Source organism: Hemicordylus capensis, chromosome 1 (assembly GCF_027244095.1).
Source record: "Hemicordylus capensis ecotype Gifberg chromosome 1, rHemCap1.1.pri, whole genome shotgun sequence".
Lineage (NCBI taxonomy): Eukaryota > Metazoa > Chordata > Lepidosauria > Squamata > Cordylidae > Hemicordylus > Hemicordylus capensis.
In genome coordinates this window covers 373,899,773-373,921,986 of record NC_069657.1, presented here as the reverse complement: position 1 = coordinate 373,921,986, position 22,214 = coordinate 373,899,773, and the positions used below count along the sequence as shown (strand labels likewise).

Genomic DNA, 22,214 nt, shown 5'->3' with positions numbered 1-22,214 from the left:
TGCCTCCTATGCAAGAATTTTGACGTGTTGACAAACCCTGACTGTACTAACTGGGGGCTTAAACTCACTGGCTAATATCCAGAGTAGCCTAACACAGGCACTTCTAACAGGAGTGCTGCTCTGCACTCTTTGCAAAGCACAGGATGTCTGTGCAATACTTTCCGGAGCTCACCTGCACTCTAATAGTGCTCTATTACAGAGGAACACATCACTAATGGTCAGGCGCGGAACCAGACCGCCAATGGCCCATGTCTGGCCACAGCAATGGCCCCGCTCACCCTGCCCCCCACGTCTGACATCAGACGCAGGGGGCGGTGTCTGGCTCCCAAATGGAGCTGCACGGCTCCGTTTGGGAGTTTGAGTCCAGCCAGTGCTGTGTTCGCAGCGTGGCCAGGAGAGGCTGTTTCCTGCCTTATCAGGAAACAGTGCCAACAACCCGCAGAACCTTGCCTTGCTCCTTTGTAATGCCAGGTCAGTCCAAAACAAATCTGAAGTAATCCATGACTTGATCAGGGATGAAGGGGCTGACGTGGTTAGGGGAGGCTGAGGGTCCAGTTTGGGCCCAGTTTCTCCCTCCAGGGTACTCTGTAGAGGAACAGGCAAGGGAGTGTGGGCGGGGAGGTGGAGTAGCTGGGGACTTTAAGGATAATATCTCCCTTACCAGGATCCCTATCAGAGTGTCTGATCATACTGAATGTGTGTACGTACGTTTGAGGACCAGGGATATATTGGGACTTTTGTTGGTGTACCGATCACCCCACTGCCCAACAGAGTCCCTAACTGAGCTCACGGACTTGGTCTCGGGTTTGGTGTTGGAGTGCCCCGGGCTTATGGTGCTGGGGGACTTGAATATCCACTTTGGGGCCGGGTTGTCTAGTGCAGCTCAGGAGTTCATAGCGACCATGACAACTATAGGCCTATCCAAAGTGGTCTCTGGACCAACACATGTTGCTGGTCATACTCTTGATCTGATCTTTCATTCTGATCAGGGTGGTGTTCTGTGGGTGGGGACACCTGTGATCTCCCCATTGTCATGGACGGACCACCATCTGGTTAAGGTCGGACTCATAGTTGCGTCCCACCTCTGCAGGGGTGAGGGACCTATTAGAACGATCCGTCCAAAACGGTTATTGGATCCAATAGGATTCCAAGAAGCCTTGGAAGGATTTAAAGTTGGCCCTGCCGGCAATCCAGATGATGCCCTGGTGGAGAATTGGAATAATCAGCTCACCAGGGCAGTAGACATGATCGCTCCTAAGCGTCTTCTCCGACCAGCTTCAAAAATGGCTCCTTGGTATACGGAAGATCTATGGGAGCTGAAGTGGCAAGGTAGACGACTGGAGCGCAAGTGGAGGAAGACTCAACTCGAATCCAACAGATTACGACATAGAGCACATTTAAAGATCTATGCTCTGGCTATACATGCAGCAAAGAAGTGATTCTTTTCTGCCCATATTGCTTCCGCAGGCTCTCATCCAGTAGAGCTATTCAGGGTTGTGAGGTGGCTAGTAGGGTCCCCTGCTCCCCTGAATCCAAATCTGGAACCATCAGTTGCCCACTGTGACGTTTTTAATGAGGTTTTTTGTGGACAAAGTCTCTCGTATTCGGGTTGATCTAGATTTAAACTCCACAGTTATCGCAGTGTCAGATGCAGAGGTATCCAGCAACTCCTCTTGTGTGGTTAGACTGGATCAATTTCAGTTTGTGACTCCTGAGGATGTGGACAAGCTGCTCGGAACGGTGCATCCTACCGCCTGTCTGCTTGATCCTTGCCCAACGTGGCTTATACTATCTGGCAAGGGGGTTGTTGTGGAGAGCCTGGTGGCAATTATAAATGCCTCTCTGAGGGAGGGCAGGATGCCTCCTTGTTTAAAGGAGGCAATTATTAGACCTATTCTTAAGAAGCCTGCCTTGGACCCCTCAGAGTTTAATAGCTACAGGCCTATCTCCAACCTCCCATGGTTGGGCAAGGTGATTGAGAGGGTGGTGGCCTCCCAGCTCCAGGAGGTCTTGGAGGAAACTGATTATCTAGACCCATTCCAAACTGGTTTTCGGGCGGGCTATGGGGTGAAGACTGCCTTGGTCGGCCTGATGGATGATCTCCAATTGGGAATGGACAGAGGAAGTGTGACTCTGTTGGTCCTTTTGGATCTCTCGGCGGATTTCGATACTATCGACCACAGTATCCTTTTAGAACACCTTAGAGTTTTGAGGGTGGGAGGCACTGCTTTGCAGTGGTTCCGCTCCTACCTTTCTGGCAGATTCCAGATGGTGTTGCTTGGAGACTGTTGCTCTTAAAAATCTGAGCTTTTATATGGGTCCCTCAGAGCTCCATACTGTCTCCAATGTTTTTTAATATCTACATGAAACCGCTGGGAGAGATCATCAGGAGATTTGGTGCTGGGTGTTATCAGTATGCTGATGACACCCAAATCTATTTCTCCATGTCAGCATCATCAGGAGAAGGCATATCCTCCCTGAATGCCTGCTTGGAAGCAGTAATGGGGTGGATGAGGGATAACAAACTGAAACTGAATCCAGACAAGACAGAGGTACTTATTGTGCGTGGTCATCACTCGGGAAGAGATATTGATCTACCTGTTCTAGATGGGGTTACACTTCCTCAGAAGGAACAGGTACGCAGTCTGGAAGTGCTTCTGGATCCACACCTTTCCCTGGTTCCCCAGGTTGAGGCAGTGGCCAGAAGCGCTTTCTATCAGCTTTGGTTGAGACGCCAGCTGAGTCCGTTTCTTGAGGTTCATGATCTCAAAACAGAAGTACACTTGCTGGTAACCTCCAGACTTGATTACTATAATGCGCTCTATGTGGGGCTGCCTTTGTACGTAGTCTGGAAACTACAATTAGTACAAAATGCGGCTCATCTCGAAGAGACCATATTACTCCTATATTACAGGAGTGTCGTGAACTGATAGCCCGGCTAACCCTACAGGATTTACAATTCCATGACGAGGAGTTGCACTGGCAGCCAACAAGTTTCCGGGCAAAATACAAAGTGCTGGTTATAACCTATAAAGCCCTAAACAGCTTAGGCCCACAGTATTTAAGAGAGCGTCTTCTTCTGCATGATCCCCATTGTCCTCTACGTACATCAGGGGAGGCTCGTCTGTGGCTACCTTCATGTTGTTTGCTGGCCACCCAGAGACAGGCCTTCTCTGTTGTCGCCCCGAGACTTTGGAACGCGCTTCCCATGGGAATAAGCATCTCCCCATCTCTAACGGCTTTTAAAAAGTGTCTAAAGACTTATCTTTTTACCCACTCCTTTTAGCTTTTTAACTTTTTATTGTTTATTATTTATTTTAAACTGTTTTTAGTATTTGTTTGTTGTGAACCGCCCTGAGACCTTGGGTTAGGGCAGTATAAAAATGTGGTAAATAAATAAATAAATAAATGGCAGGGGAGAGCCGCTTCTAGCCTCCGCTAGCCCGATTTTTGCTGATTGTCAGAACCACTGGGCTTGCGATTGTGAAGGGATTGTGAGCCCTTTGGGGACAGGGATCCAACTTATTTATTTTTTATTTCTCTGTATAAACCGCCCTCAGCAATTTTTGGAAGGGCGGTACAGAAATCAAATAAATAAATAAATAAATAAATAACCCGCTTCTGTAGCCTGCCCCTTAGCCCGGGTTTGCGGAGCGAGCGCTCCACAAACCCGGGCTATCCGCTCATGAGTAGCCGCGCTGTGGCTCCACACCGTGGCTACTCACAAGTAGACCCCCAACCAGGAGGCAAAAAGCTGCCTCCCGGCTCAGGGGGTCTCCCTAGTATGCCCTGCGTGCTCACGCAGGGCATACTGGGGCTTCCGGGGGCCGTGCAGCCCCCGAGCTCCCCAGCCTCTGCTGGCTCCGTCTCGGAGCTGGCAATCGTCTGGGCGGCTGATCCAGCCGCCCAGGGTTCCCTCCCCACTCGTGATCAGGCAGAGCGGGCTTAGCCCGCTCTTCCCGTTCACAGCCGCAAACCGGGTCTCATGCATCGTGAGACCTGGTCCTTTGTCTTCAGAAGAAGGGGAACAAAAGCAGTTTGCAAGATTCATCATCTGATACACTATACATTTATCATGGAGATATTCCTTTAAAAATCAGCTTAAATGCATGGTAATACCACATACCAATCTGATTATTAGGAAACTGCAGCACCTCCAAGCCATTTGGGTAAGTGGTATGGGTTGTCTGTGCATCTGCATAATAATAAATCTGCAAGAAGAATGAAGAATTCTTAATTGCTTACCATTTTTAGGCTGTTTGGATTTTACATTTTAATAGTCATAAGGATATACCTTGTTAATACTTGTTCTTGAAAAACAAAAGATGCACATGTACAGAAGAGAAAGTATTTTACACACCTATCTTCTGCATCTCAGTGCATGTTTCAATTTTCATGAGTATCAATTGGAAATTAGCATTAATTATTATTTTTATTTGCTTCTGCCTCCATAATATGAAGTGTTCTCTATGTCCTGCAACAGTGCTGCACAGGCAAGGAATTTGTTACAGGATGCAGAATTCGGCTTTGCCATCTTAAATTTATCAGCTTTATTTCTTTTTTTCAAGTGCTAGCCCTTCTCACTGCAAAACCAGGCTTGAAAGTGTTTGAGCAATTACGGTTGAAATCTCTGAATGCATTCAGACATCCATAAAAACAGGAGTCAGTAAACCATACTGTATGTGGTTTAAAGTGCTGCTTGTACATTGTATGCATTTTAAAAGTTCATTTGGCATCTTATTTTAGATAAAATCCCCAAACATTTATTAAACAGAGCTTATGAACAAGTCCTCCAGAGATATAGGAGAGGTTTCTTTGTGACATTGCAGACACTAGCCAAACAATACTGTGTACAGCCACATTTTACTGCAAACTGAAGAAAAATGACTAAACTACTGTGTGTGCACTTCCACAATGGTCCTGCTTTTGTTTTGAAGTACATCTGTATGTCCCTCAGAACAGGATATCTAGTGATAAGAAAGAACAAATTCAGTAGCATGTACTTTGCCTCTTCCCATGATTTGCAGAGGGAAATTAAATCTTTAATTAAATCATGGATACACACACAAATTCACATACAGTATGCATGCAGTATGCGTGCAGGCTGAACCATTTTGAGTTCAGAATGTGAGTTGCCTTGACTCAAGTTTCCTTTAGTACAGGTGAAACTCGGAAAATTAGAATATCGTGCAAAAGTCCATTAATTTCAGTAATGCAAATTAAAAGGTGAAACTGATATATGAGACAGACGCATTACATGCAAAGCGAGATAAGTCAAGCCTTAATTTGTTATAATTGTGATGATCATGGCGTACAGCTCATGAAAACCCCAAATCCACAATCCCAGAAAATTAGAATATTACATGGAACCAAGAAGACAAGGATTGTAGAATAGAACAATATCGGACCTCTGAAAAGTATACAGTGTACTGTGCTTGATTGGCCAGCAAACTTGCCTGACCTGACCCCATAGAAAATCTATGGGGCATTGCCGAGAGAAGGATGAGAGACATGAGACCAAACAATGCAGAAGAGCTGAAGGCCGCTAATGAAGCATCCTGGTCTTCCATAATACCTCATCAGTGCCACAGGCTGATAGCATCCATGCAACACCGCATTGAGGCAGTAATTGCTGTAAAAGGGGCCCAAACCAAGTACTGAATACATATGCATGCTTATACTTTTCAGAGGTCCGATATTGTTCTATTCTACAATCCTTGTCTTCTTGGTTCCATGTAATATTCTAATTTTCTGGGATTGTGGATTTGGGGTTTTCATGAGCTGTACGCCATGATCATCACAATTATAACAAATTAAGGCTTGACTTATCTTGCTTTGCATGTAATGCGTCTGTCTCATATATCAGTTTCACCTTTTAATTTGCATTACTGAAATTAATGGACTTTTGCACAATATTCTAATTTTCCGAGTTTCACCTGTATATGCAGAACCCTGTTAATGTGCACAGGAAAAAAAATGTTTAGCTCAGTTCAAAATTCAGCTACCATCTTTTCTGCCATAGTTTCATGCATATAATCTGTGAGTTGTCCAATTTTTCTGCAAATCGAAATGGGAGTGTAGTGGGGACTATTTACATCTTCTTTCTCCAAAATTAAGGTACTTGGAACTCAAATCAGTCTCTATTACCGTTAGGACCTTCTTTAAAGTAAAATAAAATAAATATACAGACCACTCTCTGATCTGGTAAGATCCTCTTAATATCTCCATTGAAAAAAGTAAAAACAGTAGTCTTTTCATCAGTGCTGATCTCCTTTTTTGTGCCATTGCGGAAAGTAATAATTCTACGCCCATCAGTTAACAGCTGTTCCATCTTTAAAACAAAGACAAGGTGCGTGTGGGTAATGTGTATACACATTCATTCTCTCTCTCTCCCCACCACACACACAGAGGCTGCAAACACATTTTAATTCCTTTTCTTCCAAAAAGACTAAAGATATAACTATAATATCTGCCATGGACAAAGGAAGTAAGTACCAACAGTTATCTCAATGAATGACTCCAATGCATCATGTTATTCTGACACTGCTTCTTACTGGGTTACACAAGCAGATGAGGCATGGCAAATGTAAAACTGGAGTTTAAATCAGCTTAAATTAAGCATTCCAGTTTTAACATGCTTTAAACTCCAGAAGGGTATATCTACACACTAGATGTAATTGGATTAATAGTCCTTTCCTCTCCCCAAGGAAGTCCAGGCTCTGTAGTTCTGTAAAAAGAGCTAAAGATCAAAAAGAGCTAAGAACCAGCTACGCTTATTCTACCTGGCTCCAAGAAGCCTCCCTGTTTGCAGTTGCATCTCCAGGCTTGGAGATTGTACTCTGGATATGCTCAGGAGCTGCACCACAATATAAGTTCTCAGTTTATGATACACATGGGGACAAGTCACTTAGTTGGCATTGGGCTAATTGCCTCTAGATTTGGCTGCAAACAAAGCAAATTGGAATGGGAATGTGGGAGCCCCAACTAACTAGACTTGAGAGTTAACTATAGTAATATAAGTATCCCCAGTTCCATGACCCAGTGTATTCCCTTGTGCCTTTTACTTGGGACTCCACTGCAACAAGCACTCTCTTGTGCTTCTTTGGTCTTGCCACCTGGGACTCCAACAAGCGATCTTCGTGCTTCCTCGTATGCTATACTTGGGACTCCATTGGGCACTGCTTTTGCCCTCCTGCAACCTACAAAGAGCTTGAAATCACTGTCTGGATTGGACCTTGTGCCAATCCATCCAGCTTGCCTTGCACCCATAGGAAGCCAGACCCACGGAGAAACCTTTCTCATGGGCACCTTTCCCTCTATTATTCTCTACGATCCGCCTGCTTCCCGTCATGCTGAGGAGCGAGACTTTTCAGTCCCTCCAGAGACCCCTGGGTCTCGTTGTCCAGATCAGGTGAATATGAGCCTTCACCCCTCCACGGGCCCTATAACTATCTCCCCTTTCTTAAATCCAACCCCCTCTACATTCATTGCTCAAGCCTCTTTTCTCTTGCTCGCCTGGGATCTCATACAAATTAGACTTTAAGATAAAATGCCTCATTGCAGCTGGTTTACTTAGAAACATATTTTTATTAGACTTTAAGCTAAAACGCCTCATCGTAGTAGATTTATCTAGAAATGTACTTTTATTTGCTTTAACCACACAATTCTCTTCCTGTACCCCCACCCCTTACTAAAATAAATCTTCTTTTATATTTTGGATCTATAACCTTGTCTCAATCCAGTCATTTCCAAATGCTTGCACAAATTAAAACTAGTGGAGCTGACCCCCTTAAAGAGTGAATTCCCCCACAAAGCCCAAACATTGGGGTGCTGACCAAACACCCCAGGCCAGTTCCATTAACAGATCTCAAATAGAGCATATGCAAAACCTTCACCAAACTACAGTTCCTAGAAATCTTTGGAGCTGCCATAACAATTATGCTGGCATAAAACCAATTTCAGTCTGTATTGCAGACATGCCCAAAGTAAGCACACAACTCTGTTTAATATTACTGGTGGCTCATATTCCACACAGCGTAATGCAGGCAGTTTAGCACCACCCATACCACTATGTGTGATTAAAACACTACCGGCAGCATTGTGGAACAGGACAGTTCTTTCACCATTTAAGATTGCGCAAAATTGCCAGTGGCATTTTAGACACAACGCAGCGGTGTAGGTGGTGCTGAACCATCCATATTACGCTGCACGAAATGTGAGCCACTGTTAACATGAAGGCAGCATGCACACCAACTTTCATTTTTAAATTTCTGTTTATTTCCTGATTGCTCCAATTGTCATTGTACTGTTCTGTTTTGTTCCTGTGTTGCTCTGTGCTAATTTAGAATACACATGCAACATTATCAGCACAGGACTGTGAAATGACAGGCAAGGGTGCCTCTGAAATGGCAGGCAGGGATGCCTATTTGCAAAAGATTTACTCTCAGGTAGACACTACAGCTCCTTCATGAAGGAATGACAAGTATTATAAATGGGCTAGGAAGCCAAGGTCACTGGATAAACCAATGACATTATATTTGAGTGGATGAAACATTTTAAGCATATTTATGAAAAGGACTAAGCAGTAAGAAAAATGGAGTCATTCTGTGCTTTTTAAACAAAAAACAAAAAACCCCACACTTGCAAACAGTAGCCACGTGATTTCTTTTAAAGGCTTCAGAGCATGGGGAACTTCCTGCTGCCATTAACCTATGCTGGTTTAAGATCCATGACTGGCACAAATCACATTAAATTTTATTCTACAAGAAGTCAGCATAATCTGCACTCTTACAGAGACTTTCCAGTTCTGCATGGAGTTCTCCAAATTGTGCTTTGATGAATTACATATGGCAGGGACATATGTTTGCAGCAGTTTAATTTTCACATATCATGACCCCATCACATGCATGCCAGCCCTACAAGAAGTTAGCTTCATTTCACTCAGAGAACTCCTAGGAAATCATCCAAAACCTGTCAGTGAACAGATGGGGTACACTTTCTGGATTAACATGTTTTGCAGCTGATGCACGTGGCATGTGAAACCAGCTGCCTAGCACTCCAGTCATTGTATTACTTTTGGACACAATTACAGGCTGTGTCCAAAAGGTAATTTCCCTGTGTGACTTGCAGGTGCCAGGCATATTAAATCAGCAATATTTTGGGGTTAACTACGTTAGAGCCCCAATGTCATCTTTTTTCATATCAGCTTTGAGAGGAGGTGCTTAGCCCTTTCTCCACCAACAGTTTTCCTGCTCCAAACCATACTCCCTGATGCCCAAACCATACTCCCTACATGGTGCTCATAACAGATACTTGCCCAGACAAATATATATGTTGAGCCTCACAAGTGAAAAAACAGCAAGGGGGAAGGGGGTGAATTTTGTTTGTTGTTGTTAGTCATCCCAGGAGGACTTGTCCTACAGTGTAGGGTATAGGTGGTTATCTGTGGTACCAGCACTCATGATATTGCATATCTGCAGTCGGGCAATGGGGACCCGACCTCATTATACGCAGTTGAAAAAATAGAAAACAATTGCCTATCCGTGGCTCCTGGGTAGTTAGAAATTATTTCAGAGATCATTTATGGCCACCATTTTGCTGAATTGAGCCATTTTGTGGCCCTTTTGCTTTTTAAAAAATGTCCCCATGATTTATTTATTTTTTGCAGAAAATCGGTGGAATTGGCGGTTTGGGAGGGGATTGCTGGACAGCCGGAAACCTGCAGAATATGGTACAATGCTTTATTTCTCTCATTTCTCTCATTTCATTATCTGCGGTTTCATTATCCGTGGTTGTAGGGAAGACTGGAAGCCCCGCAGATCACAAGGGCCACCGGTATATATGTTTGAAATAAATAATAGCTTCAAACCACACAGCTGAATGCTAAAGAGACTGGGTCATCCAAAATCATGTCATCAACCACACCACCTGCTAAGATCATCTTGGGAGGTCCACTTGCAGTTGCCACCGGCTCTGTTGGTGGGGACTAAAAACCAGGCCTTTTCTAGAGTTGCCCCAAGATTCTAAAACACGCTTCCTAATGAAATTAGAATTTCCCCTTCTCTGCATGTTTTTAAGAAGGACCTAAAAACATACCTGTTTTGTGAGGCTTTTAGTTTATAGTTTTAAAGCTGCGGTTTTAGCAGTTTTTATTGTATTTTATATTGTTTTAATTATGTTTATGTGTTAATGATTTTATATTTTGAACCGCCCAGAGACTTTTTCGTATGAGGTGGTAAATAGGAGTACTAAATAAATAAATAAATAACAGGAGTTCAGCCACTGCCACCATTCTAGATGTCCATAAATAATTTCTGTAAAATTAAACATTGTCTGTAAATTTTGTCTGTAATTTCTGTAAAATTAAACACACATACACATACACACACCATATATAGATAGACAGACAGATAGATAGATAGATAGATAGATAGATAGATAGATAGATAGATAGATATAGATATATAGATATGGATATGGATATAGATATAGATATATAGATATATAACACACACACACACACACAAACACACACCATAAAAAGAAATATATGTGTGTGTGTGTGTGTGTGTGTGTATGTATACACACACACACACACACACACACACAACTTAAAGTAGGTTCACCATATGGGGAATTTGTGCATAAAACACAGCATTTAGTATCTTGGAACTTTAATATCCCCTATGCTTACTAGCATTCTAAGCCCCAGTTTCCTGGAACTCCTCTCTCTGCATTCCCCCTCTGCCACCCCATTCATTGACCAAAAAAATTAAAAACAAAGCTAAATTCTTTGACATCTTAAACATGTCTTCAAGAGAACATAATTTACCCAGTTAATCCTGTTATTGCAGAATGGACATGAGCATAATTAAGGGTAAGGGGAAATGCTATTAAGAAAGTGTAGTGGATGCTGAGATACCCTGCACCTCAAAGTAGGAGAACTGTTCAGGAATATCTTACTGTTAAGAGTTATATACTAGTTAAATATCTGTCAATTTCATAGTAGTTACAAATATTACAAATATTACAACTAGATCATCTTTCTGCATTTATATATCTAAAATATTTTACCTTTCCATCTGGATATTCTATTTTTTCTTTCACTTCCTCATTTTTGCTTTCATCGTATAGTGATGCACTTCTGAACAGTATTGATTTTGGAGGTGAAATCTATAGATACATATCAACAATCAAACATGAGTTTCAAACTTGAGTTTATTACATACACTTTTCTGTAAAAAGCTTACAAAAGCCCATGCAGAAGAGAAAGAATCATGAGGTAGTTAATTCTAGAAGGCAGTGGGCAGGGGAGTATTCATTTTATTTTAGACTGTAAATTTATGGGCTTTTTAAATATACATAATAAGCTTCCTTATACTGAGTCAGACCATTGATCCATCTAATTCAACATAGTCTGCTACAATGGCTAGCAGCAGCTCTTCAGGGTTATAGATGGGGGGTCTTTTCCAGTCCCAGAGATGCCAGAGTTTGAACCTAAGATCTTCTGCATTGAAACAAAACAATTCTTGGTTCTGGATGACCCACTCTAGATTATTCTGGGCATCTGTGCACAAACCTTGGTTTGTGCACAGGTTCAGCACCACGGGGATAGGAGCAAAGAGTGGGATCTTTAAAAATGAGGAGATCAGGTCCTTCCTTGCTCTCTGCTGCTGCATGCAGCTTCCTCTGTCAGCACATGCGTGGGTTCTTTGGAGCAGAACCGTAGCAATAGGAGGCTGCATGCAGCAGTGGTGAGCAACTAAGGACAGCAGCAGCAAAGAGCAGGTAAGGCAGGGGAGCAGCAAGTAGAATCTTTTAAAAAGAGGAGAACAGGTAAGGACCTGCTCTCTTCTTTTTTAAGAACCTGCTTGCCGCTCCACTCCCTACAGGGCCAAACTGCTTCAGACCTCGTTCAAACCAGTTCAGTGCCAAACCTGTGCATGAACTGAGGTTCATGCACATCCCTAATCTGGATGACCCACAAGGCTTCTGGAACAGTGTTCTCTGGACAGATGACTCAAGAATTGAACTTTTTGGACACCATCACAAATGTTGTGTTTGGCAAAAACCAAACACTGCCTTCCAAGTAAGAACCTCATCCCGACTGACAAGCATGGTGGTGGTTTGTGGATGGCTTGCCATCATTGATGGAACCATGAATTCAGAGGTTTATTAAAAAAATTCTAGAGGACAATGTCAGGTCATCTTTCCTTGAGATGAAGCTGAGCCAAAAGAGGGACATGCAACGACCCTAAACATTCAAGTAAGACTACCACTGAATAGCTGAAGAAGAGAGTTCATGTTTTGGAGCAGCCAAATCAAAGTCCTAACCTAAACTTTATTGAAATGTTGTGCAAGATCTGAAGTGAGCTGTTCATACAAGGAAGCCGACAAATATCACAAAGCTGAAACAGTTTTGTATGAAAGAGTGGGCCAGGTTCCTCTAAGCTGATGTGAGAGACTGATCACCAGTTACAGGAAACATTTAGTTGCAGCTATTGCTGCTCAAAGAGGTGCCACCAGATACTGAATGAAGAGTTCACATACTTTTTCACACAAGGATGTTTGTTGTTGACTCGTTCTGTTGAGTGAATATTTAAAATATATCCTTTTTGCCTGAGTTACTTATCCATTAGGGTTGCCTTTCTCTCTTATCAGGGTTTAGTTTAGGATCTAATCATGTTTTGAATAAGCATACAGACCATCCTAGGGGGTTCACAAGCTTTTTCTCAGCACTGTAAGTGAGGAGAGAGTGCAGAAAATTCATGCAGAAAGCAGCACATGAGCTCACAGTCACTGATGATCTCTTGTCATCACTGATGATCTCTCCTATGCTTAGATCTGCACCTGTCCCTAGTGGTAAATGCATCTCTAGCTGATAGAAATGCAGTTTATCTTAGCACATTGTTGCATGACTGGACAGCAGAAATACTATGGATACAGGAACACAGATAGTAGACAGAAGATGGGAGGAGAACACACCTTTGCCACAGCATCCACAAAAGCGGGAAGATTTTCTGCAGGTGTTTTTCTGCCACTTGAAGTTATGCTATTTCTCTTGGAAATGGTAGCAGAGGCCACCTGTTCAGAAGACTCCACAGATCTCTCTTTAAAGTTACAATTCTCTTTCCCCTGTGGAAATATTAAATAGCAATTTAAAATCTCATAGCCATATATTTAGAAGAGCCTATTAAATATAAAGCCATATTAAATATAAAGCCACATATGCCACATTACACAAAGTAAGCATCCTCTTCTTTTTTCCATGGTTTCATTTAGGGCTAGGATTTTAGATGTGCTTTCTCTATAAGAGATGTCATTTATATTATGCGTGAACATACCTGTATTTCCTCATTACTCAAGGATGAGGAGCTTAAAATGTTTTGGCTGCTTAAAAACACTGCATCTTCTGAACTACCTACAAAGATAAAAATATGTGTATATATTAAAAACTGTCAGTGACCGCATACTGAAGCACAGATTATTCAAGGTCTGTTGCTGAAGTCCAACATTGCAGTTTTCATCAGTCAACAGAAAAAGTGTTGTGCTTGAGCAACAGGAAAGGTGAAATGCATTCTCCAGTTAGTAGTTGTCTAAACCACCTAATGGCGCAGCAGGAAATGACTTGACTAGAAAGCCAGAGGTTGCCGGTTCGAATCCCCACTGTTATGTTTCCCAGACTATGGGAAACACCTCTATCGGGCATCACCGATACAGGAAGATGCTGAAAGGCATACTGCATGGGAAGAGGCAATGGTAAACCCCTCCTGTATTCTACCAAAGACAACCACAGGGCTCTGCAGTCACCAGGAGTCAACACCAACTCGACGGCATTTCACCTTTACTATCCCTTATATATTTTACCTTTTACATACGAAGATGAACTGGAGTCCTTAAACAGATGAGAAGCTGGTGATTTTCTTCCATAATTTTGTTGCTTGTTAGGAGAAAACTGTAAAGCCTACAATGAAGGGAAGCCGTTTAAATGGAGGCACACTATTCCTACACACTTCATCACCTGGAAAGCCTGGGTGTATGAATGGTTAGACAAAAGGGCTTTGCACAGCATTATTAAAAAGATAATGCTGAACCAACTGTAAAACTCATTGCTCTTACTTGAGATACGGGTATTGTGTGGTGTTATGTAGACATATACAGACATTTCACATTTCTAGGACTTGGTCCCACATGGTAGACCCTGCAAAAGTCCCTTTCCATGGAATAGCTTTAAGGAGAAAAGAGGCAATAATCTCCAGAGTGCCTTCCTCTGTCTTCCCAGACACTTTTTGGGAGATTGGAAACAGACAGCTAATTATATACAACAAAAACCTTTAAGGTGCTTGACAGCTCTACTACAACTGTCAACTCACAAGAAGTCTATTTAAAATTTATGTCATGAAACAAATGTCAAAGGCAGCCAGCCTTTCATGAAAGTGTAGGTGAAAGGTTGTGAGCAACCTCTATAGGCTGCCCAGTCCTGATTGCACTATGATGGAGGGAAGGGGGTGAAACATGCTCAGCCTTAGAGAAATTTTGGATTATCTGGGATGCTATTAAATGAATGTGTGAATTACTCACACTTTTGCTTTCTGAACTTCTACTGTGGATTTTCAGGCTTGCAGGGAAGATACACACAAACTGAATCTGCATCTTGAGGTTGTGCAAATCCCTAATTTGTCTTCCCTCTTAGACATTACAGAGGAAGTCCCTTTATATTACTGGCTTTTGCTTTAGTATCTCAGGCACTCTTTGTGTTCTGTTCAGGCATGTTGGGTAGCCGCCTCCCTCTTTCTACCCTTCCTATTCTTCCTTCAGTTTCTGTAAACTTCTGCAAGCTGGTGCAGGACATATATTGCCAAAGGCACCTTGGAAAGACAGATTAACAGAAATATTAGAGAAGCAAGGCTGTTCAGAGAATCAATCTGCATTACTTTCTGTAGTTCAAATGGTGTTTGATGGGGTGTCCTCCAACCTGTAGGTGTGGCACTTCTGTGCTGAAGAGTTTTAGATGGGATCTTCACTCTGTGTTCTGCTGATGCAGATTTCAGTGACTTAGACCTTTGCAGTGTACTTCTTGTTACCTAGAAGACATGAACAGTTTTTGTAAGATTTTGACTTTTCCTGTCATCTTAGAGGAATGGTACCAGGAAAAAATACTGGAATCCTATATTGTGTTTCAATGTAAATAGTCTTTCAGTTTCACATTGGGATGGAACTGAATCTCCCAAGTCCTAGCCATCACTCTGTCCATTACACCACACTGGTTTATGCTTATGCTAGAAGCACTGTGTGGGGGTGGGGTTTGGGGTTTTTTTTTGGGGGGGGGGCGCATCAAGGTCTAATATGTTACCTGTGTATTCCCATCTCTAGGGACCAATTCACCTAGTGGGATTTTCCTTCCTATATGTTCATTGCTGTGGCTCCTGTGACTAGCTCGTGATGATCTCTCTTCCTGTGTCTCTTGAGAAGATGTCTCTCTCAGAATAGCTGCTGCTACCTGATGAAGAAACAATGATCTATCAGCAATTACGGTTTAACATACAACAGAGCCAGCAGCTACTCTCTGCATGTCTAAATAAAAAGTAAACAAAATGAAGGATGCATGTGCATGGGCATCTCTACAGGGCTTTTTCTGTCATGGAGTGGGGTGGGGGCAAAGACTACAATCTTATACCCTCTTACCTGGAATAAGCCCCATTGAATTCAATGGGACTGGCTCAATCCAGGAGGAGGCATATGCCCCCTCCTCCCACCCTGCTCTGAATGTTTATGTCACCACCCAATTTTTTTACTGGAAGAAAAAGAGGTAGGATTCCTCAACATTGTTTGTCCACTTAGGTTCCTGGCCAAATGGATGTACAGTCATCCCTCACCAACCGCAAGGGTTCCATTCTGGCAAAACCTTGCCGTTGGCAAATTCATGGTTGGCGAGCAATTGAAATGAATGAGAATCAGGGGATTAGGGGAACTGTGGTAGCAAAAAGACAGAAAAATCAAAGGAAAAATACCAAATTTTTTTGCTAAAAGTCACCCGGAATCCCTTAAAACCATTGAGAATAAGCAAGAGGAGTGAGCAAATTGAACCTCTGGAAAAATTTGAACCCCTCAAAATTGCTCGAAAGCATTTTTGAACACACACACACACCCTCCCCGAAAAACACTCAAAATAACTTTATATCATGAGGAGTTGGCAGGGTCAGCAAGAGGAATGAGTGGAATGAATCTCTGAAACCCGACAAAATGTGGAGAGAGAAAAACCCCACCCCCATCACTAAAAAATCTTGCCAAACCATGGATACTCAGGTCATGGTTGGTGAGACTGGTCACAATTTCCCAGTCGCAGATACTCAAAACTACAACTGGGAAAACCACTGTTGGCGAGGAATGGCTGTACTAGTGAGGAAGGGCTCCAGCATATAGCATCTCGAAGCAGGCTTCACTTCCACCCAGCCAGCAGATGGTAGGAGAGGCATGGGGATAAGAGGATTAGCCTTTCCCCACTTATTTTGGGAGAATTCTGAAGCCTGCACTAGGAAACAGGCAGGGCTGCAATCTTTACCCATAAGTGGATTTTGAAAAGGAAGGTGGCACCATCAAACATATGCTGCAGTCCTTCCTCAAAAACAGACATGAGGGAGGGCAGCCAAGAAGCTGGACACAAACAGGCCTGCTTATATTACCGGTGTCTCTGCTTTTCTGCTGATTAAATCCATAGCTCCATATTTTCTTTCTGCTTCCATCCTCTGATGCTCAGAAACTCTGAGCTCATCTTGAAGCTCCAGGTTTTGCTTGGTCAGTGCTTCAACCTGACTTTTTAATTCGCCATGGGCAGCATGCCAGTGGGACTCATTTCTCTTAAATGCCTCCTGTAGCCCAGCTATTTGCTGCTTTAATGCCTGTCATCAGAAATAGATATTTTCAAGGGAAAACACAGTTAAGAAATCTGATATTTCTGTATAAACCAGGCCCTCACTTCACTTCCAATAGGCTCCTTGCATTTCCCCATGGATTCTAATATTATGAAGCTACTTTGCCTCTAGCCTATACTCAACTAAGCCATCTCAACTAAGCCATCTCAGCTAAAGCTGGGCCTTCGAAGGAATGTGACCAGGACTCACAAGAAGAGTTTCCAGGAAAACTGTGACTGCCTGAGGAAGAGGAACAGATGAAACATTTCTGCTCCACGCTATCAACTGCCTTCTGAAGATAAACCCCTGAATGAGTATGTATCAGCGGGTGGGGTGGAGAGAGAGAGCAAGAGAGCGCACACTCCGGCTCACATAATGTTGTATGTGTAAGAATATTTCTCACGCACAAGTGGGGAAGGGTAACTGTTGCTGATCCCCTCTGCTGCCCTAGATACTGTCCAGAAGTATGTCCCTGAAGATTCCCTAACCCTCAAGAGGCATATTTTCAAGGGGCACAGGGGGAAGGTGAAATTGGCAAAAATCACCCTTCCCCCTTTGCACGTACAAGTTAGTCAGTATGTCAGCCCCTGTGTTCAACTGGGCTAACTGGGCTGTCATCAGGATTTACAAGCTCAAGGACCTAGGACATAATTATTGAAAGAATCAGGTCCAGGGTAGTGCTAACAGAAAGGAATGGGCCAAGAAAAGACAAATTTCCCTGGACATAACATGTGGACTAATCTTCAGTTATCTTCCTCATACTCTTGTAGATAGGTAATGTATTCATCGGGGGGGTGGGGATGTTAACATGTGGGTGGGGCTTACTGGCACACGCATGTTGGCATTATAATAATATAACTGTACAGAGTTACACAGTTGCATAATGCAGGAATAACATCATACACATACATCTTGTTGCCAGTACAGGATAGATAATACTACAAAACATACACTATGGCCATATAATTAACAACCAGACAAACTGATCCGCAATCATTATCATCCACCAATTCCAAACTCTGAATGTCAATTCCAATCACATATGCCTGGCAGTAACAACTATTGCTTTTAATGGAACTTACTTATATCCTGGTTTTCTTCTATCATGGAACACAAGATGACATACATGGGGTTCCCATGCAGTGACCCATCCAGGCAGTGACCAGACCTAGACCTGCTTAGCTCTAGCAAGGTCGCTGTAGTGAGCAGTCTAGGAGTCCTTATAAATGGCCCTTGTTTGGCTGCCAGTTCTACCCACTTGTGTGAAAGATTAAATTAAGAAGCTCATCAGGGTCACTGCATAGAATGCCACTTACTTGTATGTCTCCAGATTCTCCCTTTCCTCTAACTACTGTTGTGTGGTTCTCAAGTTCAGCCTTTTCTTTCAGTAGTTTCAGAGCTTCCTCACTCTTGCACTCTTCAGGGTGATGTGCTTTTGGAGGCCTCATGGCCTCAAATTGGGTTATTTGTCTTCTGTTGGGGAAAAAATGTAATGGTAAAAGAGCTAGGGTACCACATGTAAGGAAGGTCAAGCGCTTATTGTCACACACCTTGAGACTGAGGGTCAAATTACATATAAAGAAAGTTAGTTGTATGCAGACTTGTGAGCTCTTGGATGTTTGGCTTGGCACTTGTTTATTTTCTGCTTCCGTCATTTGTGATCTACCTCCTTCCACATTTGAATTGCTATTTGACTGAATTACGTTTGTGGACAAGTGGGTGTGGTTGCAAGGAGGCTACTACCTCCAATCCCTCACCAGCCAGAAAGGATTGGACTTCCTGTGCACTGTCCAGAGAGAGAGCTCAGGTGAATGATTAAGTGAAAGGAGGAAGCTGCAGCTCCTTCCTATAATCACTTACTGAGGAGATTCTCACAAGCAGCAAAAAGTGGGCTAAGGGAGCCTAGCCCGCTTTTTGCTGATCGTCTGCTGCCACGGGAGCTGCATGGCTCCTGGCTGCAAACTCTCCTAACTCCCCCTCCCCTTAGCCGAGGTTAGTGGAGTGAGCACTCCGCTAACCCCGTCTTTTTGATTGTGTATTGCCGTGGCATGGCTCCGCACCGCAGCAACACACGAAGAGAACCCCAGCGGGAAGCTGAAACAAGCCTCTGGACCCTGGGAGTCTCTCCAGGATGCCCTGTGCCCTTGCGTGGGGCATCCTGGAACTTCTGGGGGCCATGCGGCCCCCGATCCCCACAGCCCCCACTGGCTCCGTGATCTGGCCGCCCTGGGCTGTCTGGGGATTGTCTGTGGGGAGAGCGGGCTAACCCCGCTCTCCCTGCAAACTCTCTGAAGGCAGGTCTCACTGATCATGAGACTCATCTCACTATCTCTCTCTGGGCAGCATGAGCAACTGGAGCTAGTTGGGCTTCCCAAAGTGAGTATTTTTTCACCCTCTCAGTCTGGGAAGTTTGATGGGGAGAATTGGACTCCACAGTACTTCAGAGAGCGAGAGAGAGTGAGAGAGTGACCTTGATAGCCCTCTGATACTTCCTCTTCCCCCTTACTTGGAATCCTCAGCCCACATGAATCCATCAGCCTTTATTTGCTGACTTTCAGGAAATGATTCAATGCATTTCTCTCTAGGTCACATATGCATTTCTTCTTATCCACCAAACTCAACTCAGCAACCATATATGGTAACCTACCAGAGACGCAATAAAAACGTTAGGTGTCCTGCCTAGGACTCCAAAAGCAATGTGTTCGCCATTATCTGCTAGGCCACAGTATAAGGTTGGGGTTATCTTTGGCTTGGTGAGTCACCAGTTGTGTAGGATTTCTGATGTGCAGGAGTTGGAACATCTTCATTGTTTGAACAAGTATGTGTCTATTGCATTTATGCATCCAAAGGCTTGGGAGCATTGAGTGTATAGCTTCAGAAATCTAAATACAAATGCTTGAAATAAAATGATGTGAGCAGACACCATCATGAAATGCAGCTGTGCAGACTCCCAGCCAGGACACATTAAAAGGGACTCAGATTCATCAAGGAAGAGGGCAGAGGGAACACAATGAGGCGGTTGTTCCTTCTAACCGTGCCCATGGCAACTGACCACGCAGCAGGTCTGAGAAGAGCAGGCACAGCAAGGGGAACAACAACTGCAGCAACAGAACTGGGTGGTGGGGCTTCTAACTAATCCCCCAGTACTCCAGGTGCATCTACAGCTCTCTCCCACATTCAAGAAAGAGAAAGCAAGCAAAGAAACAAAAGAGGAAAACTCACAAGCGTCAGCATTTCCCTCTCCCTTGAGCTAGCCAGGAGGAAGCTCAGAGGTGACCTAGATGGAAAGTATAGCTCTGCAGCCAGCAATAATTTAAACAGACTTTGTGTCAGTTCATATGATACTTTGCCTAATCAACCCAATCCACGTGAGAAAGACATTCATGCACCATGAGCACACACATCTCCTCTCCCAGTGTGTCATTCTTTAACTGCAAGAGGGGTAGTTCTCCTGAACCGCTCTTGGTCCAAATGCTTTTTGGTCCAAATACTATAATATATGGACAGCTTATAAAGACTGTTTGGATGATCCATATCCATACGATTAAGGAACAGTGCATGGAGTGAGGGAAGGCAGAATGCATTTACACATCATGCTCATGCCTTTATCATGTGGAGTGGATCAGCTGGGCAGAATGACATCTGAACTGACCCAAAGACTCTTTGGAGCTGGTGATGAGGAAGAACTCAGCAGCCAGTAAAGTGTCTTTTTGGACTTCCAAAAAGCTTTTGACAAGGTTCCTCACCAAATGTTCTTGAGTGAACTTAGCAGTCATGGGATAAGGGGACAGGTTCATGTGTGGATTGGTAACTGGTTGAAGGACAGGAAACAGAGGGTAGAAATAAATGGATAGTTTTCACAATAGAGGGAAGTAAGAAGTGGGGGGCCCCCAGGGATCTATACTGGGACCAAGGCTCTTTAACTTATTCATAAATGATCTAGAAGTTGGGGTAAGCAGCAAAGTGGCCAGATTTGCAGATGACACTAAACTATTTAGGGTAGTGAAATCCAAAACAAATTGCAAGATTCAAAAGGATCTCTCCCAACTGGGTGAGTGGGTGACAAAAATGGCAAATGCAGTTCAATGTAAGCAAGTATAAAGTGATGCACATTGGGGCAAAAAAACCCCCAACTTCATATATACACTGATAGGGTCTGAGCTGTCGGTGACTGACGACGAGAAGGATCTTGGGGTTGCAGCAGACAGCTCATTGAAAGTGTTGACTCAATGTGTGGCAGCTGTGAAAAAGGCCAATTCCATGCTTAGAATCATTAGGTAGGGAATTGAGAATTAAAATACTAATATTATAATGCCCTTATACAAAACTATGGTGCAGCCAGATTTTGAATACTGTGTGTGGTTTGGGTCACCATATCTAAAGAAGAACATTGTAGAACTGGAGAAGGTGCCGAAGAGGGCAACCAAGGGGCCCTGCACCCAGAGGCGTATCTAGGGAAAATAGCGCCTAGGGCAAACACTGAAATTGCACCCCCTGTCCAAACATCTGACACCCATCTTTCAGATAACTTTACCATAATATCAGCTGAAAAATACAAGTCAGGCTCGTTAATCTTTTAATATTTCAAAAACTATTTAGCAGTGGACTTAGCCAGACCAAAAAATGCTGGAAAACTACAAATTTCAGTATGCTGGGGCTCATGAAATACCCAAATACTATGTGGAGATGTACTTGGAAAACTAAACAGAAGTGCCTGTCTAATTCTCTACTATGCATTGTAGCATCACCATTACGTAAGTTTTAAAAATCAATGGAGAATTTGACTTTTCCCAGATACTCTGTAAATAATTAAAGGATATGCAGAGTAAACTGTGTCACTGCTTGGAATATATTCTAGTATTTCAGAAAGACAGTTAAAATGAGAGAAAGAGAGCAAGAAACTCCCAGTGGGCCTTAATATTAAGGGTTTCACACTGATTCAAAGACAAACTCACCATTAATAGCCATATTAGCAAGACATCACATTTAACTCACTTATTACAAGAAGCAAAGTAAGAGCAAATGAATACAATCCTAGCTCTTAAGCGTCAGCTCAGTATTCACAAGCCCTGATTCTCTGTACATAGTGCCAATCTGAATATGTGTACAGTGTCTTATATTTTTATTATTATTATTTTTACTCGTAGCCCCTTTGGGGGGCTTCCTAAAGCCTGGGGGGGTTGCAAAGATTCCCCCTCACCCCGCTGGCCTCGCAGGGACCATTTGAGCATGTGCAGTGGCCGTTTTTAAAAATAATCTTTTTTTTTAAAGGCCACTGAAAACAAAATGGCCACCGTGCATGCT

The 22,214-nt window shown here is 43.2% G+C and overlaps 1 protein-coding gene across 7 annotated transcripts in view; it reads right to left on the bottom strand.

Annotated features, from left to right (window-relative positions):
• LOC128345097 (centromere protein J-like) overlaps positions 1-22,214 on the bottom strand; it is a 67,903-nt gene that overhangs the window by 12,029 nt on the left and 33,660 nt on the right. For all 7 annotated transcript variants that reach the window (XR_008316271.1, XM_053296516.1, XM_053296502.1 and 4 more), the window contains 10 exons: positions 18,227-18,383; positions 16,683-16,898; positions 15,353-15,499; positions 14,934-15,083; positions 13,867-13,963; positions 13,344-13,420; positions 12,985-13,134; positions 11,074-11,172; positions 6,191-6,331; positions 4,127-4,211 (listed from right to left, as the gene is read on the bottom strand). Coding sequence is in view for 6 of the 7 variants with exons in the window: in XM_053296516.1 (XP_053152491.1) it covers positions 4,127-4,211; positions 6,191-6,331; positions 11,074-11,172; positions 12,985-13,134; positions 13,344-13,420; positions 13,867-13,963; positions 14,934-15,083; positions 15,353-15,499; positions 16,683-16,898; positions 18,227-18,383 (1,319 nt within the window). In the remaining variant the exon portion in view is untranslated. The remainder of the gene's footprint in view (positions 1-4,126; positions 4,212-6,190; positions 6,332-11,073; positions 11,173-12,984; positions 13,135-13,343; positions 13,421-13,866; positions 13,964-14,933; positions 15,084-15,352; positions 15,500-16,682; positions 16,899-18,226; positions 18,384-22,214) is intronic.